Raw genomic sequence first — 27,904 nt, forward strand, 5'->3', positions numbered from 1 at the left:
AAAGAGCCACATAGTGAGACTAAAGAGCCACATAGTGAGACTAAAGAGCCATGTCATCAGTTCCACAGGAGGAGAGAGAGTGACAGGGACAATAGGAGGCTGATGGCCCATTAAAGGACTGATGGTAACAAAGAGGGTTAGTTTCTGGTGAAACCAATAACACCCTGTATCAGGAGGTCCAGTGGGCGGGGCCTACTCCGAGCAGGATAAATATCTTGAGTCAGTCCAGATGAAACAACTGACTCTTTTCCCCTCCTGGACGAATGAGGCATTACACCGACATGTTCCTCTGGTGCTCCTCCGTGTTTTCAAAGTGACTTCCTTCAGTCCTGATAACCAGCTCTGATGATGCTTCAGACATGAGACTGTTGAGCTCTAACTCCAGCGCCCGACACAGTGTGAACTCATTTGACCCGTGCAGCACCCGCGCAGCAATCGCGCAGCACCCTGGGACTCAAACCTCTGACCTCCTCGTGTTTGCTCCACTGCAGTATTAAAGTAAATAAATATGAAGTGATTCTTGTTCTTGTTTTTCTTCACGTGACTTTGTTTCACCAGATTTTTAGTTTAACATTTCTGTTTGAATTTATTTTTATTTAGTTTAAACTTCATGAGGGTTTTTCTGTTTCAAAATGAATCCGGGGCCGAGTCGCGGGGGCAGCAGTCCAGACTTCCCTCTCCCCAGACACGTCCACCAGCTCCTCCAGGAGGATCCTGAGCTGTTCCCAGCCGAGAGACATAGTCCCTCCAGTGTGTCCTGGGTCTCCCCTGGGGCCTCTTCCCGGTGGGACATGCCCAAAACTCCTCCCCTGGGAGGAGCCCAGGAGGAGAAGCGGCTCAACTCAGAGCTCCTCCCATGTGACTGAGCTCCTCCCCCTATCTCTAAGAGAGCGCCCAGCCACCCGGAGGAGGAAACTCATTTCGACCACTTGTATCCTCGATCTTGTCCTTTGGGTCATTAAAGCTCATGACCATAGGTGAGGGTAGGAACAAGACTCCTCCCCCTCTCACCATCACAGACTCCTCCTCCCCCTCTCACCATCGCAGACTCCTCCTCCCCCCTCACCATCACAGACTCCTCCCCCCCTCACCATCGCAGACTCCTCCTCCCCCTCTCACCATCGCAGACTCCTCCTCCCCTCACCATCACAGACTCCTCCCCCCCTCACCATCACAGACTCCTCCCCCCCTCACCATCGCAGACTCCTCCCCCCCTCACCATCACAGACTCCTCCCCCCCTCACCATCGCAGACTCCTCCTCCCCCCTCACCATCACAGACTCCTCCCCCCCTCTCACCATCGCAGACTCCTCCTCCCCCCTCACCATCACAGACTCCTCCCCCCCTCACCATCGCAGACTCCTCCTCCCCCCTCACCATCGCAGACTCCTCCTCCCCCTCTCACCATCGCAGACTCCTCCTCCCCCCTCCCCATCGCAGACTCCTCCTCCCCCCTCACCATCACAGACTCCTCCCCCCCTCCCCATCGCAGACTCCTCCTCCCACCGTTCTTCTTGGACAGAAATGGTAAGTAACGACAGCACTTTTTTTTCTTCTTGTTTATGAGTTTATTTATGAAAACAAAGGAACTCAGAAAATAATCCATCAGTAATTTTACATCTAGTCAGAGTTTGCAGCTCTGGCCACGTCCACACTTTGTGCACCCGCGGGTCACTTTTTAAAACCATTTCCCATCGTCCTGTCGTCTCCGTGCGTCTAAACTAGGGATGTCACCGTAGAAACCGATCAGAGAGTTCCTCCGGACAGTTACCAAGGCCGAGAGTTCATCCGGACAGTTGCAGAGAGTTCATCCGGACAGTTACCGAGGCCGCGGTCGTGTGTTTGAGAAGCACTCGTTTTGTTCGCCCGTTTGTTTCTCCGACGCAGTGACGTCGTGACATCCCTAATGTAGACCCGGCTCGGTTCTGGGACCGAATCGTGAACGTGCGTTTTTTCTGGAGAGCGTTTGTGTTTTTGGTGGACGCGGCGTCGCTCGGAGCCCGTTCCCGTCTCTACGTACAGCTACTATACAGTGCTCAAACATCGGAAAGAACAAACGGCCGCAGTGCATGCAGTACATAAACTCACTTTTTTCGTTTTTCTTATTAAAATACAAAAAACATTATTATTAACTATTATTATGCATCGACCTCAACTAAAGACAAATAAAATAAAAAACAGAGAGGGAAAAACCGTGACGCGCTGTTCGCCCGTCGCTCTGAATTAAACAGACTTTTTAAAACCGCGCGTCCACAAGAAACCAGCGTCACGACGACGACGACGGACCCGACTCGTACGTTTTACAGGTCAAACTTTCAGGATTTTCTAGAATTTACCGTCAAGATGACAGATGAAGGGCGTTTGTCTGTAGCGCAACGGCTAAAGCATGATTCGGGTGGGAAAAAAAACAGATGGGAGTTCCACCTACCCCCTAGCCCCGCCCACGTCCCTGTACTTACTGTGATTATCTGGAGGATTAAGACTGAGCGACACATGGCGAGTTCTAGAATGTCAAAGATATTTATATATGTACAATAAAAACGTGGAAATGACACTGCGAAGAGGCGGGGCTTGCAGTACGAAGAAGCGGGGCTTTAACAGGAAGTCAATAGTTTGTATTATTAAGCCGTTTTAGATGAATATTACAGTTAAAACAAATGTAAAATAATGATCTGATGTTGTAAAACTTGGTACTTTTGTTTCTTGTGGAAAGAACGAGTAATTAAAAAGAATAAACCAGGACCAAATATCTGCTGCATTTTGACAGTTTAGTTTGTGTAATTGTACAGTGACTCGAAACGCGGCTCAAACTGTAAATTTCTGGAAAATCTGCTCAGAACAAATAAAAAATGAAAGCCTTGAAGCATAAATATAAATCGGAAATAAAAAGTACAAAAATGTCTTTATTCTGAAGAAATTAGGCCCGACTCGACTTCCAAACGGTTTTTGATTTAAAAAAAAAAAAAAATCTTAAAAAATATAAAAACTTAAAGCTGTAATAAGCGAGTTTCTCTCAAAAAGACGTGACTGAAGGAAACGCCCATTTTTTACAGCTCTGAGATATAAATAACGTAAAAACACGGAGTAAGATAAAAATTTGTTTAAAAATCTAAAGGGAAAAGTAAAAAGTTCTTCCAAAAAAAAAAAGGCCATTTAATGGAAACAATTTTCACTTTTATCAAAAAACTCCACATTCATCCAGTTTTTGCCACCAACGCGTCCGAAACATGGCACGGGCGAATTCGAAAAACGTTTTTGTTTGAGAAAATAAAGTCGTCTTCGTACGATCGAAACGTGGACGAATTTAAGCGGGAGGAATTTGAAAAAAAACGAAGGCGGGGCCGGAGGAAAGACGCTGGTTTCGTTTGGACATCCTGACCTCGCGCCCGTCCCCGCGGCCCGTCCGTCGAGCGTTTGGAATAAAATGTGAGGGTGGAACATGTAGACAGCGGCACGAGGACACACGGCACAGCAGAGAACTCATGTAGTGTAGTTTACAAAAGAAAAAACACATTTTTTTCTCATTTTGATTTTTACAGACGATTGGAAAAAAAAAAAAGGGGGGGAAAAAACCCTCTGAACCCCCGGCGAGAGGAGGCGGACCACCACGGCGAGAGGAGGCGGACCACCACGGCGAGAGGAGGCGGACCACCACGGCGAGAGGAGGCGGACCACCACGGCGAGAGGAGGCGGACCACCACGGCGAGAGGAGGCGGACCACCACGGCTCGGACGCCCGACGCTCCGGGGCACGTTCCCGGTCGGAACACATTTTAAACGCCGGCAAATATCTCGCTTTAGGTTAAAAAATTGTCTGGAGATTAAAAACGCGGCGGTTTAAAACTCTGCGCGCATCGGTCGAGGCGTCGGTCGGTCTTGGCGTCAAGTTGAGGCGTCGGTCGCTCGAGGCGTCGGGTCGAGGGCGTCGGTCGAAGCGTGGTGGTCCGCCTTTAGTCCGTTTAGCGTTCTTTTTTTCCGTTTGTGGGGTTTGTCGTAAAGAGCCCGTAACGTTGGAGCGAGCGCGGCCTGAACCCGACCGCCCGTAGGTGGCGCTGCAGGGCTGGGCGACACACGGAGGGGGAGAGACATGAGGCAAAGGCACAAAAGGAACCACTCGGGAGACACGGCTGCACGATGAGTCGCGGCGTTAGCGGGATATTCGGCGTGAAAAGATGGCCACGACATACGCATCGTTTTGACTTTACGTTTACACGACTTTGTTTACATGGCAACCGCTCAGGAAAAGGCATCATTCGTTGCCACGTGATCTGCATTTAGATGTAAACGATGGTGCGAACAGATTCATGGTCAGGTCACACGGATCCTGAATCGTTTTGAGAGCTTTTGCCCTTTAACACGGCAGGGCAGCGCTTGGTCGCCCATCAATTTCTTTAGTCGCCCACACTCTCACTTTGCCTTGACCTCCTTCTTCTTCTAGACATACGTATGAGGCTCCAATGTTCCGTGTTTCGCTTCAGAGAGCGGATTGATGCTCAGACCGGGGTCGTGTCGTCAATCCGCCGCGACAAACTCAATAGGCGCTCCGATCGGCCTCCCGTCTCCAAAGAAACGACCTTTCTGAGCGTTTTCAGCGTGGAGTGGCTCGAGACACATTTCGAAACGGCGAATTAGTGAAACTTGTTGCAGTGTAAACGAGGCCTCGAGTCAGAGTACAACCTCGCGACTCGCCGGTGTCGCCGTGTCGGGCGTGAAACACAATTCGGTTTGCCAGATGTCTCCTCCCATTTCTTGTGATAATGTCCCGTCAAATAAAGCATAAGGGTCAAAATATAAAATAAAATATATAGAATGAAAAGAGTTGGTGAATGGCCCAGCCCTGGAGTAGGACTCGCACGCTCTGATGTATTCCATGACTCGGCAGATATAATCCAGCTTTGCCCACGTTTCCATCATGGAGCTCCATGGCGTCCGTCGGGCTCCATGGGGCGTCGGGCTCCATGGCGTCCGTCGGGCACCATGGCGTCCGTCCGTCGGGCACCATGGCGTCCGTCCGTCGGGCACCATGGCGTCCGTCTTCGGGCTCCACGGGCTCCATGGCGTCCGTCTTCGGGCTCCATGGCGTCCGTCTTCGGGCTCCATGGCGTCCGTCTTCGGGCTCCATGGCGTCCGTCTTCGGGCTCCATGGCGTCCGTCGGGCACCATGGCGTCCGTCTTCGGGCTCCATGGCGTCCGTCTTCGGGCTCCATGGCGTCCGTCTTCGGGCTCCATGGCGTCCGTCTTCGGGCTCCATGGCGTCCGTCTTCGGGCACCATGGCGTCCGTCGGGCACCATGGCGTCCGTCTTCGGGCACCATGGCGTCCGTCTTCGGGCACCATGGCGTCCGTCTTCGGGCACCATGGCGTCCGTCTTCGGGCTCCATGGCGTCCGTCGGGCTCCATGGCTTCCGTCGGGCTCCATGGCGTCCGTCGGGCTCGTCGGGCTCCATGGCGTCCGTCGGGCTCGTCGGGCTCCATGGCGTCCGTCGGGCTCGTCGGGCTCCATGGCGTCCGTCGGGCTCCATGGCGTCCGTCGGGCTCGTCGGGCTCCATGGCGTCCGTCGGGCTCGTCGGGCTCCATGGCGTCCGTCGGGCTCCATGGCGGCCGTCGGGCTCCATGGCGTCCGTCGGGCTCCATGGCGTCCGTCGGGCTCCATGGCGTCCGTCGGGCTCCATGGCGTCCGTCGGGCTCCATGGCGTTGGGGGTTTGGGCGCCTGCTTGCAGTGGAATGTGGTGCGTTCGGGGGTCCGGGCCCGAGGCGGGAGAGAACACTACTCTAAAAACGGGGCGTATGTACAGAGTCTGTTCAGTCTGTGTCGGAGGAGGAGGAGCTTCCCGTGGATGAGCTGTCGTCGGAGGAAGACGATGAGCTGCCACTCAATCTACTGGCCCCGCCCCCTGCGCCCGAGGCCGCGCCCCCGGCCGCTTTCTCTGCAACGACACAAAAGAAAACAAGGTTAGCATGAGCTGGCGGAGGTCAGCCAAACACTAGAGTTAGATGATCGATGAGTGTGTTTAGTGTTAGCCTAGCCTAGCCTAGCGCTCAGTACTCACGCATGAGCTTCCTCTGCTTCTTCTGCAGACAGGACTTGACGTATCTCTCCAGCTCTCGCAGCGTGGAGGGTTTGAGCGTCTCAAAGTCGATCTCGATCTCGTCGGGGTTGGAGTCTCGCAGCGACGGCTCTCGGGATTGGATGATGTGCACCACGCGGCCCAGCTTCTCGCCCGGCAAGCGGTTGATGTCCAGGCTCAGCTGCCGCTTCTCGTCGTACGTCATGGGCAGAGAGGACTCCTCCCCTTCCTCTCCGTTCGCCGAGCCGCCAGATTTACCGCCCTTTTTTGGTTGTCTGAGGAAAGGAACCGAACGGGTCAGATTTAGTTGGACTAACACAACGTGAACGAGGTGGAACGTGTGGAAAGAGTCAAAGACCTCGTGGCGGTGACTGTGCTGTTGGCCTTCCTGGCTGGAGCTTTCTTCTGATTGGCCGGTTTTGGCTGAGCGGCGGCGGCGGCGGGCTTCTTCTTCTCCTCCTCCAGTTTGTTGGCCTTGTTCCCCTTGTCCTTCTTCTCCTTGTCCTTCTTCTCTTTCTTCTTCTTTGGTTTGGAGACGGGCGCCTGCGAGAGCACGGCCAGCTGCTCGTGCACTGCCTTCAGCTGAAAGAAGAGCGGCCCTTAGTCCAACCCGAGGACGCCGCAGAGGACAAAACAGAGGACAAAGGACATAACAGAGGACACCAGAGAGGACAAAGGACACCACAGAGGACACAGTAGGACAGGACAGAGTGGGACAGGACGGGACAGAGTGGGACAGGACACGGTGGGACGTGACACGGTGGGAGACGACAGAGGGAATGGACACGGTGGGACGGGACAGAGAGGAACACAGTGGGACAGGACACGGTGGGACACAGAGGGACGGGACAGAGTGGGACGGGACACAGAGGGACAGGACGGGACAGAGTGGGACAGGACAGAGCTACAGCTGCAGGTTAACGTCGTCATGTTTGCATTTTCACTCACACACACGTCACTCAAACAGCCTCAAAGAAATAATGTTCAGAATTCCAGAAATTAAGGAGGCCATTAATATTTTTCAACATTTAACTGACAGGTCCAAATTTAACAGACAATTTTGAATTTCCAGAGTAGAAATGTCACTTCCTGTCACGAGTAATGGAACAAAACAAAACAAATCCAAAAGAGTTGGATCTGAGCTTCACAAAAGGTATAATTAGTGGTAAAGAACGTGTGAATAAAATCAAGACCAAGAGCTCAGATATTTATCCTGCTCGGAGTGGGCCCCGCCCACTGGACCTCCTGATACAGGGTGTTATTGGTTTCACCAGAAACTAACCCTCTTTGTTACCATCAGTCCTTTAATGGGCCATCAGCCTCCTATTGTCCCTGTCACTCTCTCTCCTCCTGTGGAACTGATGACATCAGAATGCTCTGGGCGTCGACCTCTTCAGAGTTTCAACACACGGTTATAAACAACAGGAAGGTTGAATCGTTCATATTTAATGTTTCTTTTTGAACAGTTTGTCTCTTTAAGTCTTTCTCTTCCATCTTTTGTCCTGCTCAGAATCTTCTGTCTTTGATCCAGTGTTTTGTGTCTTTAAGATGAAGCTGCACGACGCTCTGTGGTCCTGAACTCTAGTGTCTGACGTGTGAGAGAGCCTCTGCTGCAGTGGCTCTTTAGTCTCACTATGTGGCTCTCTTTAGTCTCACGCTGTGGCTCTCTTTAGTCTCACTATGTGGCTCTCTTTAGTCCCACTATGTGGCTCTTTTGTCCTTAGGATGAACCAGTTTGGATCTTAAAGTGTTTCCTGGTGTGAAATAAACAGGGATTTCATGTGGTTCTATCCCTTATGTCTCGGTGCCGTCAATCAATTTTAGCAGAGGCTCTCTCACACGTCAGACACTGGAGTTCAGGACCACAGAGCGTCGTGCAGCTTCATCTTAAAGACACAAAACACTGGATCAAAGACAGAAGATTCTGAGCAGGACAAAAGATGGAGAAAGACTTAAAGAGACAAACTGTTCAAAAAGAAACATTAAATATGAACGATTCAACCTTCCTGTTGTTTATAATGGAAATTTGAATCCCACGAGGTCGAAGCCCAGAGCATTCTGATGTCATCAGTTACACAGGAGGAGAGAGAGTGACAGGGAAAATAGGAGGCTGAGGGCCCATTAACCTCCATCCGCCTATTTGACCTGTGCACACGGGTCAGACCCAGATGTCGTTGCTTGATTAGAGGATTTTACGTTCCACATGTGAGTGTGATGCATCATGGGAAAGCTTAGGCCTTCTAGTTTCTGCAGATGTGCAGAACTCACACTACAGAAGCACAAACATACTAAATACATCCTTTTTAGTCTCGCCTGAATATTGTCCATTTGTTGCAGGTCCTAAGCAGGACATACTTCATTGTGTGCTTATGCTGTTCACTGTACATGCTGTTGTCATGACAACTGTGTCACGTTTCACATCTCTAGGAACAGGAGCATTTTGGTGCTTTGACCTTTTCGTATCAAAAAGTATATTCGGAACAAGTGATACAAATATGTGCCAAACTGTCTTCATACAATTTTACCTCCTTTATGATCATAAAAATTACATCTTGATGTTTTGTAGACCAGAAGTACCCATTATAACTGCTAAAAACAATGAATGTGAAAATGTGTAAATATGAGTTTACCATGAATTTCCCATAAAGAGGTGAAAAAAAATATATATAATTTTATTGGTATAATGATATATATCTAACAAAAGATCAGAAAACATGGTGTAAAATCTTGTCAGCGCGCACAGAAAACACTGGCTCTTCTGCTTGTGCGCATAAGCCGAGTGGACACTCGCTTAGGCCGTTTCCTAAACCCACCGTTCAAAAGCTTGGCTCATTGGCTAGAATAATATGTCAATCAAAATGTTCGACGTCACTGTTTTAGCGCGACAGGAACGCGGAAACGACAAGGCGTGCATTAAAAAAAGCGACATGTTTTTCCCCCGAGGGCCGTGAACATAAAACCTGGTGCATGATGGTCTCATTCTGCAGCTGAAAGTGAGAAAACACAGACCAAACACCAACATCTGTCCTTTTGTTATGGACAGAAATGCTCCAGACCAGCTTTAGAAAAGGCTATTTCCCATTTCTTCAAATGGGAAAACTTCAGGAAAAATACAAGTGGATATTGTTTTTCTGTGGATTATTACGGACTGAACTCCGTTGAGTCCGTCATAAACCGGAAAACAGGCAAGAAATGTGTTATGAAAAGTTGAGACTTTATCACAAACTATTGGTAATTGCTTATTATTCAATGTAAAATGTTTAGTTGAGAAAATCATCCCAACCCTAAAATGATGTCCAGCTGGTATTGAGGAAAAAAAGAGCAATGATGCAATAGAACTCCTTAAAGTTGGGTTTTCGCCTGCGCTGGCAGCAGTGAACAGGTTAAAGGGCTGCAGAGGGTTAAAGAGGTTTAGTTTCTGGTGAAACCAATAACACCTTCTCATCAGGGCCTTCCCAGAGTAGGATAAATATCTGAGCTCCCCGTCTTGATTCACAGATTGAGAATGACTCTTGGATGAAAGTCCAAACGTTTAAAAAAAACAATAGTCCAGATGAAACAACTGAATTGTTTTCTACAAAATGAAAAACTATTGTGTGCTCAACTTTACTGTGAGTGTTTGTCCAGAACAATAAAATATTGTAAAGCCCAAATGCACACGAGTGGTTTCCTCGCAGAGCTGGACAGTCATTGGTCAATATCAGAAGCAGATTAACCAATGATCAGAGGAACTGTCCCAGAGCGCCCCCTGTCTGCAGGGCCTCCTTCTGCAGGGAAAAATGAAAAAAAAAAAAAAAAACTTTGATATTCACGTTCAAAATAATGGTAAATGTGTTTAAAGCAGCTCTGTGACTCTCAAGTCGCGTCTGAGACCTTCACTTTGACTAAAACGCTCGGATGTGTCGTATTTTGTGACATTCTGAGGTTAACCTGTTACCACCCACCTGTCCGCCGGCGAACATTTTCTATATCTCAAATATTCTCTTACATCATCACTTTTATTTCCGTGGTCAATACCAGCAAGCCATACATCATCTTAAAGCTTATTTTCTCAACAAAACGAATACGTCATTGATTTACATTGAAAAATATGCCCCAAGAAGCAATTGCCAATAGTTTGTGAGAAAGTCTCAACTTTTACAAACGCATGTCCTGTTTGCTGTTTATGATGGACGAAACGGCTTTAATTCTGTTCATCCTTGTGCTCAGTCTGTCCGTAAGGAATCATTGAAAAACAATATCCACTTGTATTTTTCCTGAAGTTATCTGATTTCGAGATATTGTCAAGTAAACAAACTTCTCTTCGTTTCTCACCGGACGAGAATGCGCTTGTCCGGCGCATTTCTCCGTCCATAACAAATTACCTGTTTGACTTATAAGATAGTGTTTGACATCGATCTCTTCCTTAGACTGTTACCTACAGAATGAGACCATCCACGGTTTGTTTGCTACAGCCTCCGGAGGAAAAAAATTCGGCGCTTCCGAAGCGCGCGTCCATCTTTGTTTTTAGCCTTTAGCTTCTGCTAACAAGCACGCAGGAGGCTTTGAGTGACATATTATTCTAGCCAATGAGGAGAGCTTTCTCCTGGTAGGCGGGACAAAGGGTTTATTTACACAGAATTCTCCCTGTTCACGTGCGTAAGGCTGTCAGAGCCTAGATTTTTCTGCATTTTGCGACTAGATTTTACGCATCACGTTTTCTGATTTTATTAGCCTTTGGGACGCGTATTTTGTTAGATATATGTATTATTATATCAATACAAAAGTAAAATAAAAGTTATAATTTTTTTTTTTTTTTCATCTTTATATGGGAAATTCATGGGTAAACTCATAAATACACATTTTCACATTCATTGTTTTTAGCAGATATAATAGGTATTAGTGGCCTACAAAACATCAAAATGTATGTTTTATGATCATAGAGGAGCTAAAATTGTAATAAAACAGTTTGGCACAGTTGGCACATATTTGGATCACTTGTTCCGAATATACTTTTTGATACAAAAAGGTCAACAGCACCAAAATGCCTGTTCCTAGAGATCTGAAACTTTACACAGTTGTTTTCAACAAGATAAACATCATGTACAGTGAACAGCATAAACACACAATGAAGTATGTCACGCTCAGGACCATTACAAATTGACAATATTCAGGTGAGACTAAAAAAGGATGTTTTGTTTATGTTTGGGCCTCTGTAGTGTAAGTTCTGAAGCCCTGACAGTGTGTGTACATGTACATGTGCACATCTGCAGAAACTAGAAGGCCTAAGCTTTCTAATGATGCATCACACTTGCATGTGGGCTGTAAGATCCTCTTTTAATAAGCAATGCCATTTGGGTCCAACCATTGTGCACAGGGCGAAAATAGGTGGGTGGTAACAGGTTAATCCCAGTTTGTCCAGAGAAATCACAAGTTCCACTCAAACTCTAGCTCCTTTCTGGAATTCACATCTAGTTTAGGAACTTTTAAAGGCTTTATTAGATCTGCCTTGTGGTGGTCAGACGCCATAGCCGCCCTGGGACAGAGCGACACCTCTGACCACCACACGCACGCACACGCACGCGCGCACACAGACACACGCGCGCACACAGACACACGCGCGCACACAGACACACGCGCGCACACAGACACACGCACGCACACGCAGCTGGAGTGTCTCTTCTGGATGGATCTGGCACCAGGTTAACACATGGAGAAAAAACGTTAACACAGCATTCACATGGAAAACTAAACATTGTATTTAACCATTTGTTTTTCAAGGTTTTCAAAAGGTCCAATATTATGCTCATGGTCGGCTTTTTAATCCACGTTTGGTCACTCCCCCCTGGGGCTTTAGGGATGGGACAATAAACTCTGAAGTCGCTACAAAAAGGCTGGACAATCGCCGTCTAAGAGAATCGTTTTCCCGCCGGATTGTGCAGGAAAAAGCCGACGATTGTCAAAGTACAAATCCACAATAGTGTGTTTCATGTGAGACCTGCGATTCCTCGATGTTACAATGCAGGTCAGAATGTGAACAACGGTCACATGATTGCGGTCAATCGTGGTCATTTCGGCCGCGATGAGCCGGACGTGAGGTAAGTATCGTCCCATGCCTACAGTCAGGGGCTCCAGAGTTGGAAAATACATTCATGAATTCAACTGACGCACTGAAATGATGAGGGTGAATGGGCTTTAAAAACACGAAACAGTTCTGGGATAGCCTGGTTTAAAGGGGCTGTACCTGGTGTTTATCATGTGATCAAGTCAAACTAACGCAGCCTGCGTTTCTATTGGACGCCAACCAGGAAGTGCGAGCGCTGTTAGCATGCTAGTTAGTGTTAGCAGCGACATGGCCTCTGAACTGGATATAGATAAGATAAGATAAGATAATCCTTTATTGTCCCACATGGAGAAATTCCATTGATGCAACGCAGGTAGATACAGAGATAGATACAGAAGAAAAGAACAAATAACTTATAGGAAGTTTGAAAAACGCTCTCAGTAGAAGATCTCTTATAAAAATCTTAGGATGTCCGCCGGGATAACGTGACGATCTCCGGGTAAGACGACTGTTCTCCGCAGTTTCATGAGTTCCTCCTTTGTGTAAACGCGGTACGGCGCCGGCCGGGGGGGCGCAGGGGGGCCGGGGGGGCTCGGAGCCAGGGCACATCGCGATGACACGAAAACACTCAATCCAGCCAAACAAAGTCAAAACAAGTTGAATTAAAAGAAAAGCTTCTAAAGATCGTGGTCATTTTAGTCTTAAGTGTATATATTTTACTTTTTAAATACATTTTAGACCAAATAAAAGTTGAAATATGGTGACGAGATGAAGAGAACTTACGGATAAAGTGACATTTTGATATAAAAACGCTGCAGTTTGTGTTATAAATGTTAAAACTCTTCTTACTCCAGTTTAATTTAGTCTGAAATTAGACCAAACTCGATCGAGGATTCTGTGGATTCCCATGTTTGTAACAAGGTCGTTTTCAGTCCAAAAACTCGTACAATTCAAATAAATGTCTTAATAACTTTAATGACAAAGTTTATACATTTTAAGCTAAACTTATGGGTTTCGTAAAATGATGTTTATTCAGATTTTGAATTGAATAAATACAGGTAAATTTATCTAAAAAAAATGTATTTGTATTTAAGGGTTGAGGGTGAATTTAAACTTGAAACTCTAAGCATTGAATATTTAAAAACCTAGATTATTTTGAATTTTGAAACTGAAAAACGCTGTAAAATTCAGCAGCTGATATTTACAATAAAAACAATTCAAACTTTTTTTTTTTTTTTAGGGTTAAAGATTCGCCAGCATTTACAATCCAAAGTGTGAAGGGGCGGATCCAAGGTGAGAGGGGGCGGATCCAAAGTGTGAAGGGGCGGATCCAAGGTGAGAGGGGGCGGAGCGGATCCAAAGTGTGAGGGGGCGGATCCAAAGTGAGAGGGGGCGGAGCGGATCCAAAGTGTGGGGGGGCGGAGCAGATCCAAAGTGTGAGGGGGCAGATCCAAAGTGAGAGAGGGGGAGCGGATCCAAAGTGTGAGGGGGCGGGCCGGATCCAAAGTGTGAGGGGGCGGGCCGGATCCAAAGTGTGAGGGGGCGGGCCGGATCCAAAGCGTGAGGGGGCAGAGCCAAAGCGTGAGGGGGCAGAGCCAAAGCGTGAGGGGGGCCGGATCTAAAGTGTGAGGGGGCGGAGCCAAAGTGTGAGGGGGCGGATCCAAAGCGTGAGGGGGCGGATCCAAAGCGTGAGGGGGCGGATCCAAAGCGTGAGGGGGCCGGATCCAAAGTGAGAGAGGGGGAGCGGATCCAAAGTGTGAGGGGGCGGGCCGGATCCAAAGTGTGAGGGGGCGGGCCGGATCCAAAGTGTGAGGGGGCGGGCCGGATCCAAAGTGTGAGGGGGCGGGCCGGATCCAAAGTGTGAGGGGGCGGGCCGGATCCAAAGTGTGAGGGGGCGGGCCGGATCCAAAGTGTGAGGGGGCGGGCCGGATCCAAAGTGTGAGGGGGCGGGCCGGATCCAAAGTGTGAGGGGGCGGGCCGGATCCAAAGTGTGAGGGGGCGGGCCGGATCCAAAGTGTGAGGGGGCGGGCCGGATCCAAAGTGTGAGGGGGCGGATCCAAAGTGTGAGGGGGCGGATCCAAAGTGTGAGGGGCCGGATCCAAAGTGTGAGGGGGCGGATCCAAAGTGTGAGGGGCCGGATCCAAAGTGTGAGGGGGCGGATCCAAAGTGTGAGGGGGCGGATCCAAAGTGTGAGGGGCCGGATCCAAAGTGTGAGGGGGCGGGCCGGATCCAAAGTGTGAGGGGGCGGGCCGGATCCAAAGTGTGAGGGGGCGGGCCGGATCCAAAGCGTGAGGGGGCAGAGCCAAAGCGTGAGGGGGCAGAGCCAAAGCGTGAGGGGGGCCGGATCTAAAGTGTGAGGGGGCGGAGCCAAAGTGTGAGGGGGCGGATCCAAAGCGTGAGGGGGCGGATCCAAAGCGTGAGGGGGCGGATCCAAAGCGTGAGGGGGCCGGATCCAAAGTGAGAGAGGGGGAGCGGATCCAAAGTGTGAGGGGGCGGGCCGGATCCAAAGTGTGAGGGGGCGGGCCGGATCCAAAGTGTGAGGGGGCGGGCCGGATCCAAAGTGTGAGGGGGCGGGCCGGATCCAAAGTGTGAGGGGGCGGGCCGGATCCAAAGTGTGAGGGGGCGGGCCGGATCCAAAGTGTGAGGGGGCGGGCCGGATCCAAAGTGTGAGGGGGCGGGCCGGATCCAAAGTGTGAGGGGGCGGGCCGGATCCAAAGTGTGAGGGGGCGGGCCGGATCCAAAGTGTGAGGGGGCGGATCCAAAGTGTGAGGGGGCGGATCCAAAGTGTGAGGGGGGGGGGCGGATCCAAAGTGTGAGGGGGCGGGGCGGATCCAAAGCGTGAGGGGGCAGAGCCAAAGCGTGAGGGGGCAGAGCCAAAGCGTGAGGGGGGCCGGATCTAAAGCGTGAGGGGGCGGAGCCAAAGTGTGAGGGGGCGGATCCAAAGCGTGAGGGGGCGGATCCAAAGCGTGAGGGGGCGGATCCAAAGCGTGAGGGGGCCGGATCCAAAGCGTGAGGGGGCGGATCCAAAGTGTGTGTGGGCGGATCCAAAGTGTGTGTGGGCGGATCCAAAGTGTGAGGGGGCGGATCCAAAGCGTGAGGGGGCCGGATCCAAAGCGTGAGGGGGCGGAACCAAAGTGTGTGTGGGCGGATCCAAAGTGTGCGGGGGCGGATCATCTTCCATCAGCAGCTTTCAAACATTTCATGCATGTGTTTTAGAGCGGTTACGCCCTGACCGAGCGGTGAGAGCGCGTCATGGTTACGTTAGCGTATATAAGCGTTTAAATGAACTCGTCTTCATGTTTTCAGGCGGTCAGACTCGGGTACAGGCGGTCGGACTCGGGTACAGGCGGTCGGACTCGGGTACAGGCGGTCGGACTCGGGTACAGGCGGTCGGACTCGGGTACAGCCCCTTTAGCGGCTCAGCGTGACGCCAGCAGAATAGAGGACCTTTCAAAACTGTTCAGGCCAATCTCAGAGTTCCCGTCTACACGTCTAACCCCGTCTACTCCCGCTAAAGCCCCATTCAAACTGTGTCCTACCCTGTGATTGGATGGTCTGTGATTGGGCCCTCTGCGATTGGCCGGTTCACCCACCTGCTCCTGGAGCTCGGCCAATCGCGTGGCTCGCTCCTCCTCGGAGTCGGAGGATTCGTCGGAGGAGGAGTTGTTGCTGCTGTCGGAGGAGGCGGTGGATTTACTGACCACAGGAGTCGTGGAGGGCACAGACGCCTCCAGGCCCTCGTCAGGGATCTTAGCAAAACGCATCTCAAACACGTCCTGGAACAGAGACACGGGAGGGTCAGGAGGGTCAAGGGGGGTCAGGAGGGTCAAGGGGAGTCGGGAGGGTCGAGGGGAGTCGGGAGGGTCGAGGGGAGTCGGGAGGGTCGAGGGGAGTCGGGAGGGTCGAGGGAGTCGGGAGGGTCGAGGGAGTCGGGAGGGTCGAGGGAGTCAAGGGAGTCGGGGGGGGGTCAAGGGAGTCGGGGGGGGGGGTCAAGGGAGTCGGGGAGGGTCAAGGGAGTCGGGGGGGGTCGGTCGGGGGAGTCGAGGAGGGTCGGTCGGGGGAGTCAGGAGGGTCGGGAGGGTCGGGGGAGTCAGGAGCGTCGGGGGAGTCAGGAGCGTCGGGGGAGTCAGGAGCGTCGGGGGAGTCAGGAGCGTCGGGGGAGTCAGGAGCGTCGGGGGAGTCAGGAGCGTCGGGGGAGTCAGGAGCGTCGGGGGAGTCAGGAGCGTCGGGGGAGTCAGGAGCGTCGGGGGAGTCAGGAGCGTCGGGGGAGTCAGGAGCGTCGGGGGAGTCAGGAGCGTCGGGGGAGTCAGGAGCGTCGGGGGAGTCAGGAGCGTCGGGGGAGTCAGGAGCGTCGGGTGAGGGTCGGGGGAGTCAGGAGGGTCGGGGGAGTCAGGAGGGTCATGGGAGGGGCATGGCAAAAGCTAGTGTGTGTGAGGAGCGTGGCTAGAGGCGTGGCTAAATCGAGGGTGCACAGGAAGAGTTTTGCCTCATTTCTTTGACTTCTCTCAAAGCCTCTACGCCACGTTTGAACAAATCTTTATGTCATGCTAATGCTAATGCTAACGTCAGACGCATTATGAGCTGGAAATATAAGATTGTGGCTCTTGACAAAGCGAGTGCCGTGCGCCCAACAGGAAACGGCTGTTGCTAACGTGCTTTGCTAGCTTCGCGTTGCTAATTGTGAGACTCACCTGTAGCTTGCGGGCCATGGCCACCACCTCGTGATCTGGAGGGTTGTACTTGTAGCAGTTGGAAAACATTAACCTCACGTCTGTGGCGAAACTCTGCGGGTCGGTGTACTCGCTTTTGTCCATCTTTTTCTGTTTGAACAAAATAAAAGAAAGACTCAAGTTGAAGAAGGAGCTTTAAAGTTCACACATTCTGCATTATTTTCTCCTTTGGCGTCGTAAACTGTGTGAGTCGTGTTGTTCTCGGTACGATTCCTTTGCGCTAGCGCTCCATCTAGTGGCAGCAGGCGGAATTACCACAGGGAGATGAACAATGCCCTTTACTTTTGTTTTAGATACGAATATTTCAGGTGTAGTTAAGACTTAAATATAGTGGTTGTGGTTCCCCTGGTGGACAAAAGTGTAACTACATTTAATTCGATAATTGTGGATCTTTCATAACCAGAACAGCAGCGTGTGTTCATGTGACGACGCAACGTTGTAGAATCTGTATTTTAAACTTTCAGTGGTTCAGGTCAGAATCCTCAGTAGAACTCTCAGTGTCAGAGGTCAGATTTGTTGACCTGGTTTTATGGTTCAAGGTTCAACAGCCTCAGAAACTCCAAAAGACGTGATTGTGTCAGAGAAAGGACTTTAAGAGAGAAGCTGAATGAGGTCAAACGTTGGTGTGTTCCTATGACCTATGACCTCACCCGGACGGTGCTGAGGTCCATGGGGTGCTTGATGATGTCGTGATAGTCGTGCAGCTCCAGCGCCTCGGCGTCCACCGGCTTGTAGAAGGGCCAGGCGTACGCCGCGTGCTTCTTCGACAGCATCTCTTTCAAAATGGCGTCGCAGTGTTTCATCTGCTCACCCAGCTTCCCGGCGCCGACCCGTTTGGCCCCGGCCCCTGGCGCCGGGGCCCCGCCCACCGCCTCGGCCGCCCCCGGCTCCTCCCTGGACTTGGCGGAGGGGCGGCGCGACGGCTTGGTTTTGGGTTCGGGGCCCGAGGGCGAGTCGGCGCGGCTGGATGAGATGGCGGAGGTGGTGGGCGTGGTCGTGTCCGCTTTCCTCTTCACGCCCTTCTTCTGCTGAGGAGAGAGAGACGGAGGGTAAAACAAGGGAACGGTCTACAAACAGAGCCTGTGCTGAGCCAAGAGCAGCAGCGCCCCCTGCAGTCAACCTTCAAAGAGTCTCCACCATTTAACCACTTTATTACATCGTTACCATAGAGACCCCCCGTAAACAACCTCGCACAATCAGCCCTAAAACACCAGCACAGGCCGATGTTTAGTTCGGTGCCTGATTTTGGTCATTTATTACAGTAAATCTGTTTTGCTCCGGTACAAATGTAAAAGCATCTGTCAAAATAAGACACTGCATTTGATGATAGTTTTATTTTCTACAAAACAGGAAGTGTGTCACTGGCTAAACATCTTTCTGGAGTCCTGTTCAGCTTTATTCGTTATTAAATCACAAAAAGCGCTCAAATCACCTTCATTACAACTGTGTCTTTACATTAGCATTAGCTCGTTTCCCCCAGTGTAATACCCTCTGCAGCCAGTAGATGGAGCGCTAACACAAACCGTGAGGAGGGAACGCCCGACGTGTGGTTTTCAGTGCAAACAAAACTAATCCTTAGGGATAAGTTCAAGTAGCCATGATTTCAGTTTTGTAGTGGTGTTACCTTGACGACGGGCTGGGCGGAGGGCATGATGGTGGCTGGTGGCGGCTGGGGGGCCGAGGCCGGGGGCGTGGCCTGTAGGGCTGTGGGCGTGGCTGAGATGACGGGCGTCTGAGTGGGGGAGGGGGAGGAGGACTCGGCCTGCTGCTGGTTCACTGTGAGGACACAAAGTTCAGAGGTTAGTCACGACAACAAAGTCTGACGCGTATTACGACAGCAGATACCATGACGACACCATGACAACACGCGACAACACGCGACAACACGCGACAACACACGACTCTAAATGAGCGCTATAAATAACTACACAATGAAGTAGTCCAGGATGACGGTGTGATAACCTTGAATAAAAACACTGGTATGATAGTGTAATGTAGAGTTATGGATTTTAGACCAACTCTCGGAGCGGTCCACTAAACACGCGTGTTTCAGGCGTGTTGTACATGTCTGAACTGAACAGGCGTGTGTTTCAGGCGTGTTGTACATGTCTGAACTGAACAGGCGTGTGTTTCAGGCGTGTTGTACATGTCTGAACTGAACAGGCGTGTGTTTCAGGCGTGTTGTACCTGTCTGAACTGAACAGGCGTGTGTTTCAGGCGTGTTGTACCTGTCTGAACTGAACAGGCGTGTGTTTCAGGCGTGTTGTACCTGTCTGAACAGGCGTGTGTTTCAGGCGTGTTGTACCTGTCTGAACTGAACAGGCGTGTGTTTCAGGTGTGTTGTACCTGTCTGAACAGGCGTGTGTTTCAGGTGTGTTGTACCTGTCTGAACAGGCGTGTGTTTCAGGCGTGTTGTACATGTCTGAACTGAACAGGCGTGTGTTTCAGGTGTGTTGTACCTGTCTGAACTGAACAGCCGTGTGTTTCAGGCATGTTGTACCTGTCTGAACAGGCGTGTGTTTCAGGTGTGTTGTACCTGTCTGAACAGGCGTGTGTTTCAGGTGTGTTGTACCTGTCTGAACAGGCGTGTGTTTCAGGTGTGTTGTACCTGTCTGAACTGAACAGGCGTGTGTTTCAGGCGTGTTGTACCTGTCTGAACTGAACAGGCGTGTGTTTCAGGTGTGTTGTACCTGTCTGAACTGAACAGGCGTGTGTTTCAGGCGTGTTGTACATGTCTGAACTGAACAGGCGTGTGTTTCAGGCGTGTTGTACCTGTCTGAACAGGCGTGTGTTTCAGGTGTGTTGTACCTGTCTGAACTGAACAGGCGTGTGTTTCAGGCGTGTTGTACCTGTCTGAACAGGCGTGTGTTTCAGGTGTGTTGTACCTGTCTGAACTGAACAGGCGTGTGTTTCAGGCGTGTTGTACATGTCTGAACTGAACAGGCGTGTGTTTCAGGCGTGTTGTACATGTCTGAACTGAACAGGCGTGTGTTTCAGGCGTGTTGTACATGTCTGAACTGAACAGGCGTGTGTTTCAGGTGTGTTGTACCTGTCTGAACAGGCGTGTGTTTCAGGTGTGTTGTACCTGTCTGAACAGGCGTGTGTTTCAGGTGTGTTGTACCTGTCTGAACAGGCGTGTGTTTCAGGCGTGTTGTACATGTCTGAACTGAACAGGCGTGTGTTTCAGGCGTGTTGTACCTGTCTGAACAGGCGTGTGTTTCAGGCGTGTTGTACCTGTCTGAACAGGCGTGTGTTTCAGGCGTGTTGTACCTGTCTGAACTGAACAGGCGTGTGTTTCAGGTGTGTTGTACCTGTCTGAACAGGCGTGTGTTTCAGGTGTGTTGTACCTGTCTGAACAGGCGTGTGTTTCAGGCGTGTTGTACATGTCTGAACTGAACAGGCGTGTGTTTCAGGCGTGTTGTACCTGTCTGAACAGGCGTGTGTTTCAGGTGTGTTGTACCTGTCTGAACAGGCGTGTGTTTCAGGTGTGTTGTACCTGTCTGAACTGAACAGGCGTGTGTTTCAGGCGTGTTGTACCTGTCTGAACTGAACAGGCGTGTGTTTCAGGTGTGTTGTACCTGTCTGAACTGAACAGGCGTGTGTTTCAGGCGTGTTGTACATGTCTGAACTGAACAGGCGTGTGTTTCAGGCGTGTTGTACCTGTCTGAACAGGCGTGTGTTTCAGGCGTGTTGTACATGTCTGAACTGAACAGGCGTGTGTTTCAGGTGTGTTGTACCTGTCTGAACTGAACAGGCGTGTGTTTCAGGCGTGTTGTACCTGTCTGAACTGAACAGGCGTGTGTTTCAGGCGTGTTGTACCTGTCTGAACAGGCGTGTGTTTCAGGTGTGTTGTACCTGTCTGAACTGAACAGGCGTGTGTTTCAGGCGTGTTGTACCTGTCTGAACAGGCGTGTGTTTCAGGTGTGTTGTACCTGTCTGAACTGAACAGGCGTGTGTTTCAGGCGTGTTGTACATGTCTGAACTGAACAGGCGTGTGTTTCAGGCGTGTTGTACATGTCTGAACTGAACAGGCGTGTGTTTCAGGCGTGTTGTACATGTCTGAACTGAACAGGCGTGTGTTTCAGGTGTGTTGTACCTGTCTGAACAGGCGTGTGTTTCAGGTGTGTTGTACCTGTCTGAACAGGCGTGTGTTTCAGGTGTGTTGTACCTGTCTGAACAGGCGTGTGTTTCAGGCGTGTTGTACATGTCTGAACTGAACAGGCGTGTGTTTCAGGCGTGTTGTACCTGTCTGAACAGGCGTGTGTTTCAGGCGTGTTGTACCTGTCTGAACAGGCGTGTGTTTCAGGCGTGTTGTACCTGTCTGAACAGGCGTGTGTTTCAGGCGTGTTGTACCTGTCTGAACAGGCGTGTGTTTCAGGCGTGTTGTACCTGTCTGAACAGGCGTGTGTTTCAGGCGTGTTGTACCTGTCTGAACAGGCGTGTGTTTCAGGCGTGTTGTACCTGTCTGAACAGGCGTGCGTTTCAGGCGTGTTGTACCTGTGGGCGTGGTCGGCTGCTTGCTCTGCTTCTTCCCTTTTGGAGCTGGAGGGAGCAGAGCCACTTCTTCTTGTGGCATCTGAGCCACTTTCTGCAGAAAGATCTTCTCCAAGGCCTGAGCCATGAGCACTATGTCGTCTGTGGGCTGGAAACACAACAACACAAATCAACAACTGCACAACTTTTCAAACCTTTTGTAAAGCTTCAGTGACAGATTGAAAGAGCGTGGCTCTTTCAATCTGTTAGGTTTTAGGTAAGGTTGTGAACGTGAGGCAGAAATGCTCAGAATGAGTCTTTATGGACTTAGGAGGAGACTTGAGTCATGTCATAGATAGAATATGACATCACAGTTTAGAATCAAATTTAAAATCCTCCTCCTGATTTACAAAGCCATAAATGACATGGCCCCTCCCACCTCAAAGATGCTATAGAACCATCTCATCCAATCAGAGCTCTTCACTCTCAGAATGCCGGCCTTCTGGTGGTGCCAAGAGTCTCTAAAAGTACTGTAGGAGGTAGAGTGTTTAGCTACCAAGCTCCTGTGTTATGGAATCAGCTCCCGACCCATGTTAAATATGCTGACACAGTCTCTTCATTTAAGTCCAGGCTTAAAACGTTCCTCTTTGAAATGACTTATGGTCAGACTAGTTAAGAACAGAAATATAAAGAGTGGGTCCAGCTCGACTGTCGGTCCCTCATCTGCCTGAAGAGTGGCTCCAGCTCCAGTCTCCCTCGCGTCTGTGAGAGTCAGATCTCTCCTTCACTGGAACTCCTCCAGGTTTATACTTTTTCCCCAAGGAGGTTTTTTGTAGTTTTTCCTGGCCGAGAAGGAGAGTCTAAGGACAGAGGACTCTGGGACATCGTCCCTCGCCACCACAGACACTGTTGATTCATTTCTCACTGTCGCCCTCAGGAGGAAACTGTTGTGATTTTGGGCCTTACAAAAATAAATTGAATTGAATTGAATCACACATCGAGGAGATTGTTTTTGATGCTCGGAGGACGAATGAACCCTAACGAGTGCGAATGAACCCTAACGAGTGCGAATGAACCCTAACGAGTGCGAATGAACCCTAACGAGTGCGAATGAACCCTAACGAGTGCGAATGAACCCTAACGAGTGCGAATGAACCCTAACGAGTGCGAATGAACCCTAACGAGTGCGAATGAACCCTAACGAGTGCGAAAGAACCCTAACGAGTGCGAATGAACCCTAACGAGTGCGAAAGAACCCTAACGAGTGCGAATGAACCCTAACGAGTGCGAATGAACCCTAACGAGTGCGAATGAACCCTAACTAGTGCGATTGAACCCTAACGAGTGCGATTGAACCCTAACGAGTGCGAATGGACCCTAACTAGTGTGAATGGACCTTAACGAGTGTGAATGAAGCTAAACACAACTCCAGCTAAGTTTTGATGAAAAACCAGGTCAGAACAGGGTTAAAAGGAGAAATAACGTGTTCTTTAAATTAAAAAAAAGCCTGTGCTTTGTTTGATGTAAATACCGTGATCCCTGTGACTGATGAAAGGCTGGATGTGCAGTTTAAATGGGGTTAAACACAGCTCAGATGCTTCACCTTGTTGTAGATGTAGCAGTTGGTGAACATGGTGTTGAAGTCCTGCATGGCTTCACTGGCGCTCCAGTAATAGTTGCTCTCCAGGCGTTTCTTTATGGTGCCCATGTCCATCGGGTTCTTGATCACTTTGTGGTAATCCTAAAAACACAATCATGCACCGAGTCAGAACAGACGCCCGACGAGACGAGAGGGAGTCAAATCCATAAATGAGACACACCCTTGAAACGAGCGCAGGGCTCATAGCGGCTTGAATTCCTATAAGTACGATACATGTAGTTCCTTCTGTGAGCAAACAGGAGCTTGTGATTCGATATGCTTTGACCATCCATGATATTATTGTGAGACATTGTTGCAAACGTCTTAGGACATTTGGGCTCTTGTTACATTTGGGTCTGGAATTTCCCCATTGCGGGACAAATAAATGTAATCTTATCTTATTTGGGCTCTTGTTAAACACATTTGAGGACATTTGGGCTCTTGTTATACAGGTCTGAGGACATTTGGGCTCTTGTTATACAGGTCTGAGGACATTTGGGCTCTTGTTATACAGGTCTGAGGACATTTGGGCTCTCGTTATACAGGTCTGAGGACATTTGGGCTCTTGTTATACAGGTCTGAGGACATTTGGGCTCTTGTTATACAGGTCCGAGGACATTTGGGCTCTTGTTATACAGGTCCGAGGACATTTGGGCTCTTGTTATACAGGTCTGAGGACATTTGGGCTCTCGTTATACAGGTCTGAGGACATTTGGGCTCTTGTTATACAGGTCTGAGGACATTTGGGCTCTCGTTACACACGTCCGAGAACACTTGTCGCGGGTGCTTGACTCACAGCGAGGCAGAGCTTGATGGCGTCCACAGGCTGGTAGAAAGGCCAGGCGAACTGGTGCTTCCAGAGCGTCTTGACCACCACGTTCTGCATGTACTGGAGCTGGTTGGTCTTCCGGCCCGGCTTGCTGGGGTTGGTGACCTCTGGGGGCGGTGGGTTGGTGATGGCCGGGGGGCTCGGGGGCGCCGTCTCCGGGGCGTCCGACATGATGCTGGGTCGACACGCAGCAATGCACCCTGGGACTGCAGTGTCCACCTGCCCAGAAGAAGATGCACAGATGGTTGACTTTTTAAACTAGTTTTTTTATGCTAAATGTGTGCTAAATGTATGCTAAATGTGTGCTAAATGTGTGCTAAATGCTAAATGATGAAGAACAATGTTAACCGGGTTAAGAGAGAGAAAAGGGACGTTTAGAATACAAATCCGATCATCGTATTTCCCTCCTAAAGGCGATGGGAAAACAGAAGTCCAGATCTGGCTCCTGGAAGATGACTCACCGCTTGTGGAGCGTCGAGAGCCACACACTCGTTTGAGGAGCTTTCGTTCAGTTCAGATCCAAGTTTCTCCCAAAACAACTGTCCATCGCACGACCTGCAAGAGAAGCGCACACGCCGGGTCAGAATCAGAGGCGCGTCAACTGTGAAAACTAAATGTAACCGAGGTCGAAACAGCCGTCGCTGAGGAGAGATTGACAGAAGATATGGATGTGCCCGGACTAAATTTGTAAATCCCGTGGCTTTCCTTCAGGTCAGCGGAAGACGTGTCCAGTACGGCTGCAACCAACGGTCATTTTAACAGTTGAAGTCAAACGATCATTTAAAAATTGTACACAGAGACTTTTAAACACATTTATTACCAATTAAAAAGGAGTAAATAAGGTAAACATATCAATATCACTATCAATGAGGAAAATCTGATTATTTGACATTCTGCTTCAATAATAAAGGTGTTTTCGTGCATTTTAGAGTCAGAGACCACACAACGAGTCACAATCAGCTGATCAATCGCTGCAGCTCCATAATTGATTTGTTGAGCGATTATTCGTTTACAACACAAACGACTTTGACCAGTTTGACCAGATGAAGTGAGGCGTTCGAGGAGCTGGTGGAGCACGTTTTTCAACACAAACCGTCCAACTCAAGTTACACGTTTTCCACATCGTCTTGTTTCGGATCCTGCGCACGGACCAGCTAACGATTATTGTATCATTAAATTAGTCGATTTGTCGCGATTAATGACTTAAATTGTTTGCAGTTTTAAGTAACAGATTATAAGAACCAAACAAATAATAAATGAGAATATCCGGCAGCAACAGTACTTTCAGCTCAATCTAAAACACAAACTACACATGAAGTACCTTTAATCAGTTTATGTGTTTATTCTTCACCAGGTTTGTCTATTTGAGGACGTTTCGTCACGATATGATCAAATCTGGACTGAACACCAGCTTCAGGCAAATGATTCTTTCCCCATTTTAAGACGTTAGCCAGGGCTTTTCCCCGTTCAGAGATAAAACATTTAGATCGTAATTACGCCGTTGCCTTAACGACGTAGGACTGTTGCCGTGTGGAATCGGGCAGGAATCTTTAAGCCTCGAACGCACGGAAGAAGCTTTTAGGACAAAGAACTTCTGATTCACCCGATAACGCACTTTATTCAGACACATTCGCTGCTCCTTCAGTCGCCACATTTCAAAGCTCGTTAATGTTTTAAGTCTCATTGTACGACACACAAAATAGACTAATATACAACATCAAAACTGGTGTGAATTTAAGGGTAAAAAGGGAATAAAAGCAGAAGTTTCCCTCCACTTCCAACACGGCTGCCAAGATCGTACAGTTAAAATCGACAATTATAAGAACTAAAACTAATGATCGTGACGATTTAAGAAGCAAAATTAAGTCATTTCAATTCAGTCTGTGTTTTTATGTGGCCGTTTAAGCCGCAATAACTTTCCTTTTGCCTTCACAAAGTTTGATTTCCTGACGCGGCGCACAGATTACAACAGCGATGATTAAGAACGGAACAAAATGAAGGATTTCCCTTTTGTTTTGTGTGAATAATGTGGTGATTTGAGACAATAATCGTGACACTGAACCACACGGATCAGGACCAACGTCAAAACGCCGTCACTCGGAAAAGAACAGCTCATTTTCACAAACAGTCGGTGGCATTATAACCGTTTACACTTGTGATTCTGCTAAAAGAACACAGGGAACTACATAGACCATGATCCTTTGCTCCATTTCGCTGCAGAAACGCAAAAACAAACAGGAGCTGGAGCACGTTTGCATCTTAACGACTCGTGCAAACACTCGTCGGTGCGTTTTAAGGGTTAAAGTATTGTCTCTACAGTTCTGTTTGCCTCGCCACTAAATCTCACAAATTGAAATGATTGATGGGTGATATTTGATGAGTGAGATGACAGCAGAGTCCTGTGAAGAGGCTTTATGATCCAGACGCAGCAAACGTGAATATTTGGTGTTTTTTTTAGCGTAAACAGACGACATCAGCGCGTCCTCGGGGTTTAACGTTATATTTACAGACACGACATATACATGTTGACCACATAAAAGCTTCAAGATAAAGAATATTTACAAAAAGTGCATTAATAAACAACATAGTTTATTCCTTAAAGCCTCCGAGTTTATGATAAAATATACGTGATTTAGAGGATCTATATTCTATTATTAAAATATGACTTGTTACTTTATTAGTTGATTAATCACGTTTATTCCACTTTATGGCCTAACCACAAAGGAACGTCCCAGACAATAATTCTATCAAGAAAACAATGATTCTTATCATATAATCATCAGTCCAGACGGGACCAAAACAAGCACAAACTTCACATTTCCGGAGCCTCACACTGACCATCACGTCACACTGGCCATCACGTCACACTGGCCATCACGTCACACTGGCCATCACGTCACACTGGCCATCACGTCACACTGGCCATCACGTCACACTGGCCATCACGTCACACTGACCATCACGTCACACTGACCATCACGTCACACTGGCCATCACGTCACACTGACCATCACGTCACACTGACCATCACGTCACACTGGCCATCACGTCACACTGACCATCACGTCAAGTTCATGAGCCAAACACACGTGCGATGTTTGGGCGCAAATCTCTCACTTTGATGACCTGATCAGGGCTTTAACACGCGCCCCCCTGCACCAGACCTGACTCGTAAAACGTGCAGACGACCACGGCACAGGGTCAGAACACCGGGCTCCACGCGCGCCACATTCACGTCATATTTCACCACATAAACTCAGTGAAAGCGTCAGAAGTGTCGCGCGGAGCCGCTGCAGCCCGGGCGTCTGAGCGCGGCTAGCGCCAGCAGCTGCCCGCCTCTCCACTAACCACAAACCCGGTCAAACGCACGCATTTCCCGGCACACGGGGGCTCGGGCGGGTCGGTGGCGCGGCCGCGGGGAGCCCTCGGGCCGAGCACGGGGCAGCACGGCTCGGCCCGGTTCGCCGCGGTCGAACGCACGGCTCGTTTTTCACGCTTTAAAAAGATGGCGGGCAGAACACAGTTAGCATCGTTAGCTCCGCGGCTAAAGCTACCGCTACAGAGCGAAGACGGGGCTGTTTCCAGGACCGAGGGTGCGGTGAAAATCACCCATTCCCGCCGCCGCACGCGCAGTATAGCGTCATAACGGCGTATTATACGATCCACGACGCGATGCAAGGCAGAAAGAGTGCAAACGAGCGGCCGGCGCGTCGCTTCGAGCGAGTAAAAGCGTCTTTGCGTGTGTTTAGCCGTTAGCTCGTTAGCTTTTAGCCATTAGCCCGAGCTTTGTCTAAAGGCGCCGAGTCGAGCTTCCACCCCGCAAAAACAGCGCCGCGATCCGCACGTCTCTCCGCTCTCACCGTGGCGTTATCCGTGCAAACACGTCCCCAAAGGCACAAAAACACGGCTCTGCTTCGCGTGGAGGCGCTGCGCTGGTCCCGTTGGTCCGCGCGCCGTGTTCCGTGGCTTTTGTATTTAGCCGTATAGCATCCGAGTAGCATAAGGAGCTATCAGCTGTCTGCCCAGTGCGCACGCGCAGAGCACAGGGTAACGTCACCGTGTTGTTGTCCTCTCATTGGACGGTCGTGCGGCGGTGCGCTTTGATTTGCCGGGCCCTGCGCG

At 49.8% G+C, this 27,904-nt stretch overlaps 1 protein-coding gene across 3 annotated transcripts; it reads right to left on the reverse strand.

Annotated features, from left to right (window-relative positions):
* Positions 1-5,691: 5,691 nt before the first annotated feature.
* Positions 5,692-27,803, reverse strand: brd3b (bromodomain containing 3b). Of its 3 annotated transcripts, none has more exons than XM_072433420.1 (12): positions 27,643-27,803; positions 24,244-24,337; positions 23,750-24,001; positions 22,918-23,055; positions 21,339-21,483; positions 18,466-18,617; positions 17,492-17,869; positions 16,803-16,931; positions 15,651-15,887; positions 6,427-6,650; positions 6,051-6,343; positions 5,692-5,927 (listed from the first exon to the last, which is right to left on the reverse strand). In XM_072433420.1, exons 3-12 carry the CDS (start codon positions 23,951-23,953, stop codon positions 5,803-5,805), a joined length of 2,025 nt encoding a protein of 674 aa, XP_072289521.1. In that variant the 5' UTR covers positions 23,954-24,001; positions 24,244-24,337; positions 27,643-27,803; the 3' UTR covers positions 5,692-5,802. The 3 variants fall into 3 exon arrangements, with proteins under 3 accessions (XP_072289521.1, XP_072289523.1, XP_072289522.1); XM_072433422.1 differs by having other exon boundaries at positions 5,694-5,927; positions 15,705-15,887; positions 17,492-17,866; XM_072433421.1 differs by having other exon boundaries at positions 5,695-5,927; positions 15,705-15,887.
* Between the last annotated feature and the right edge of the window lie 101 nt (positions 27,804-27,904).

The sequence above is a fragment of the Eucyclogobius newberryi genome, unplaced genomic scaffold (assembly GCF_026437365.1).
Source record: "Eucyclogobius newberryi isolate DKJ021-1_F unplaced genomic scaffold, fEucNew1.0.hap1 SCAF_6, whole genome shotgun sequence".
Lineage (NCBI taxonomy): Eukaryota > Metazoa > Chordata > Actinopteri > Gobiiformes > Gobiidae > Eucyclogobius > Eucyclogobius newberryi.

Bases quoted from the DNA above. Each gene is read 5' to 3' on its own strand.
- brd3b (XM_072433420.1), bottom strand. From the start codon at position 23,953: ATGTCGGACGCCCCGGAGACGGCGCCCCCGAGCCCCCCGGCCATCACC. The intron at 21,484-22,917 runs GTGAAGCATCTG...TTGTGTTTCCAG, and splicing joins ACTGCTACATCTACAACAAG to CCCACAGACGACATAGTGCT. The intron at 17,870-18,465 runs GTAACACCACTA...CTCTCTCCTCAG, and splicing joins CCGCCCAGCCCGTCGTCAAG to CAGAAGAAGGGCGTGAAGAG.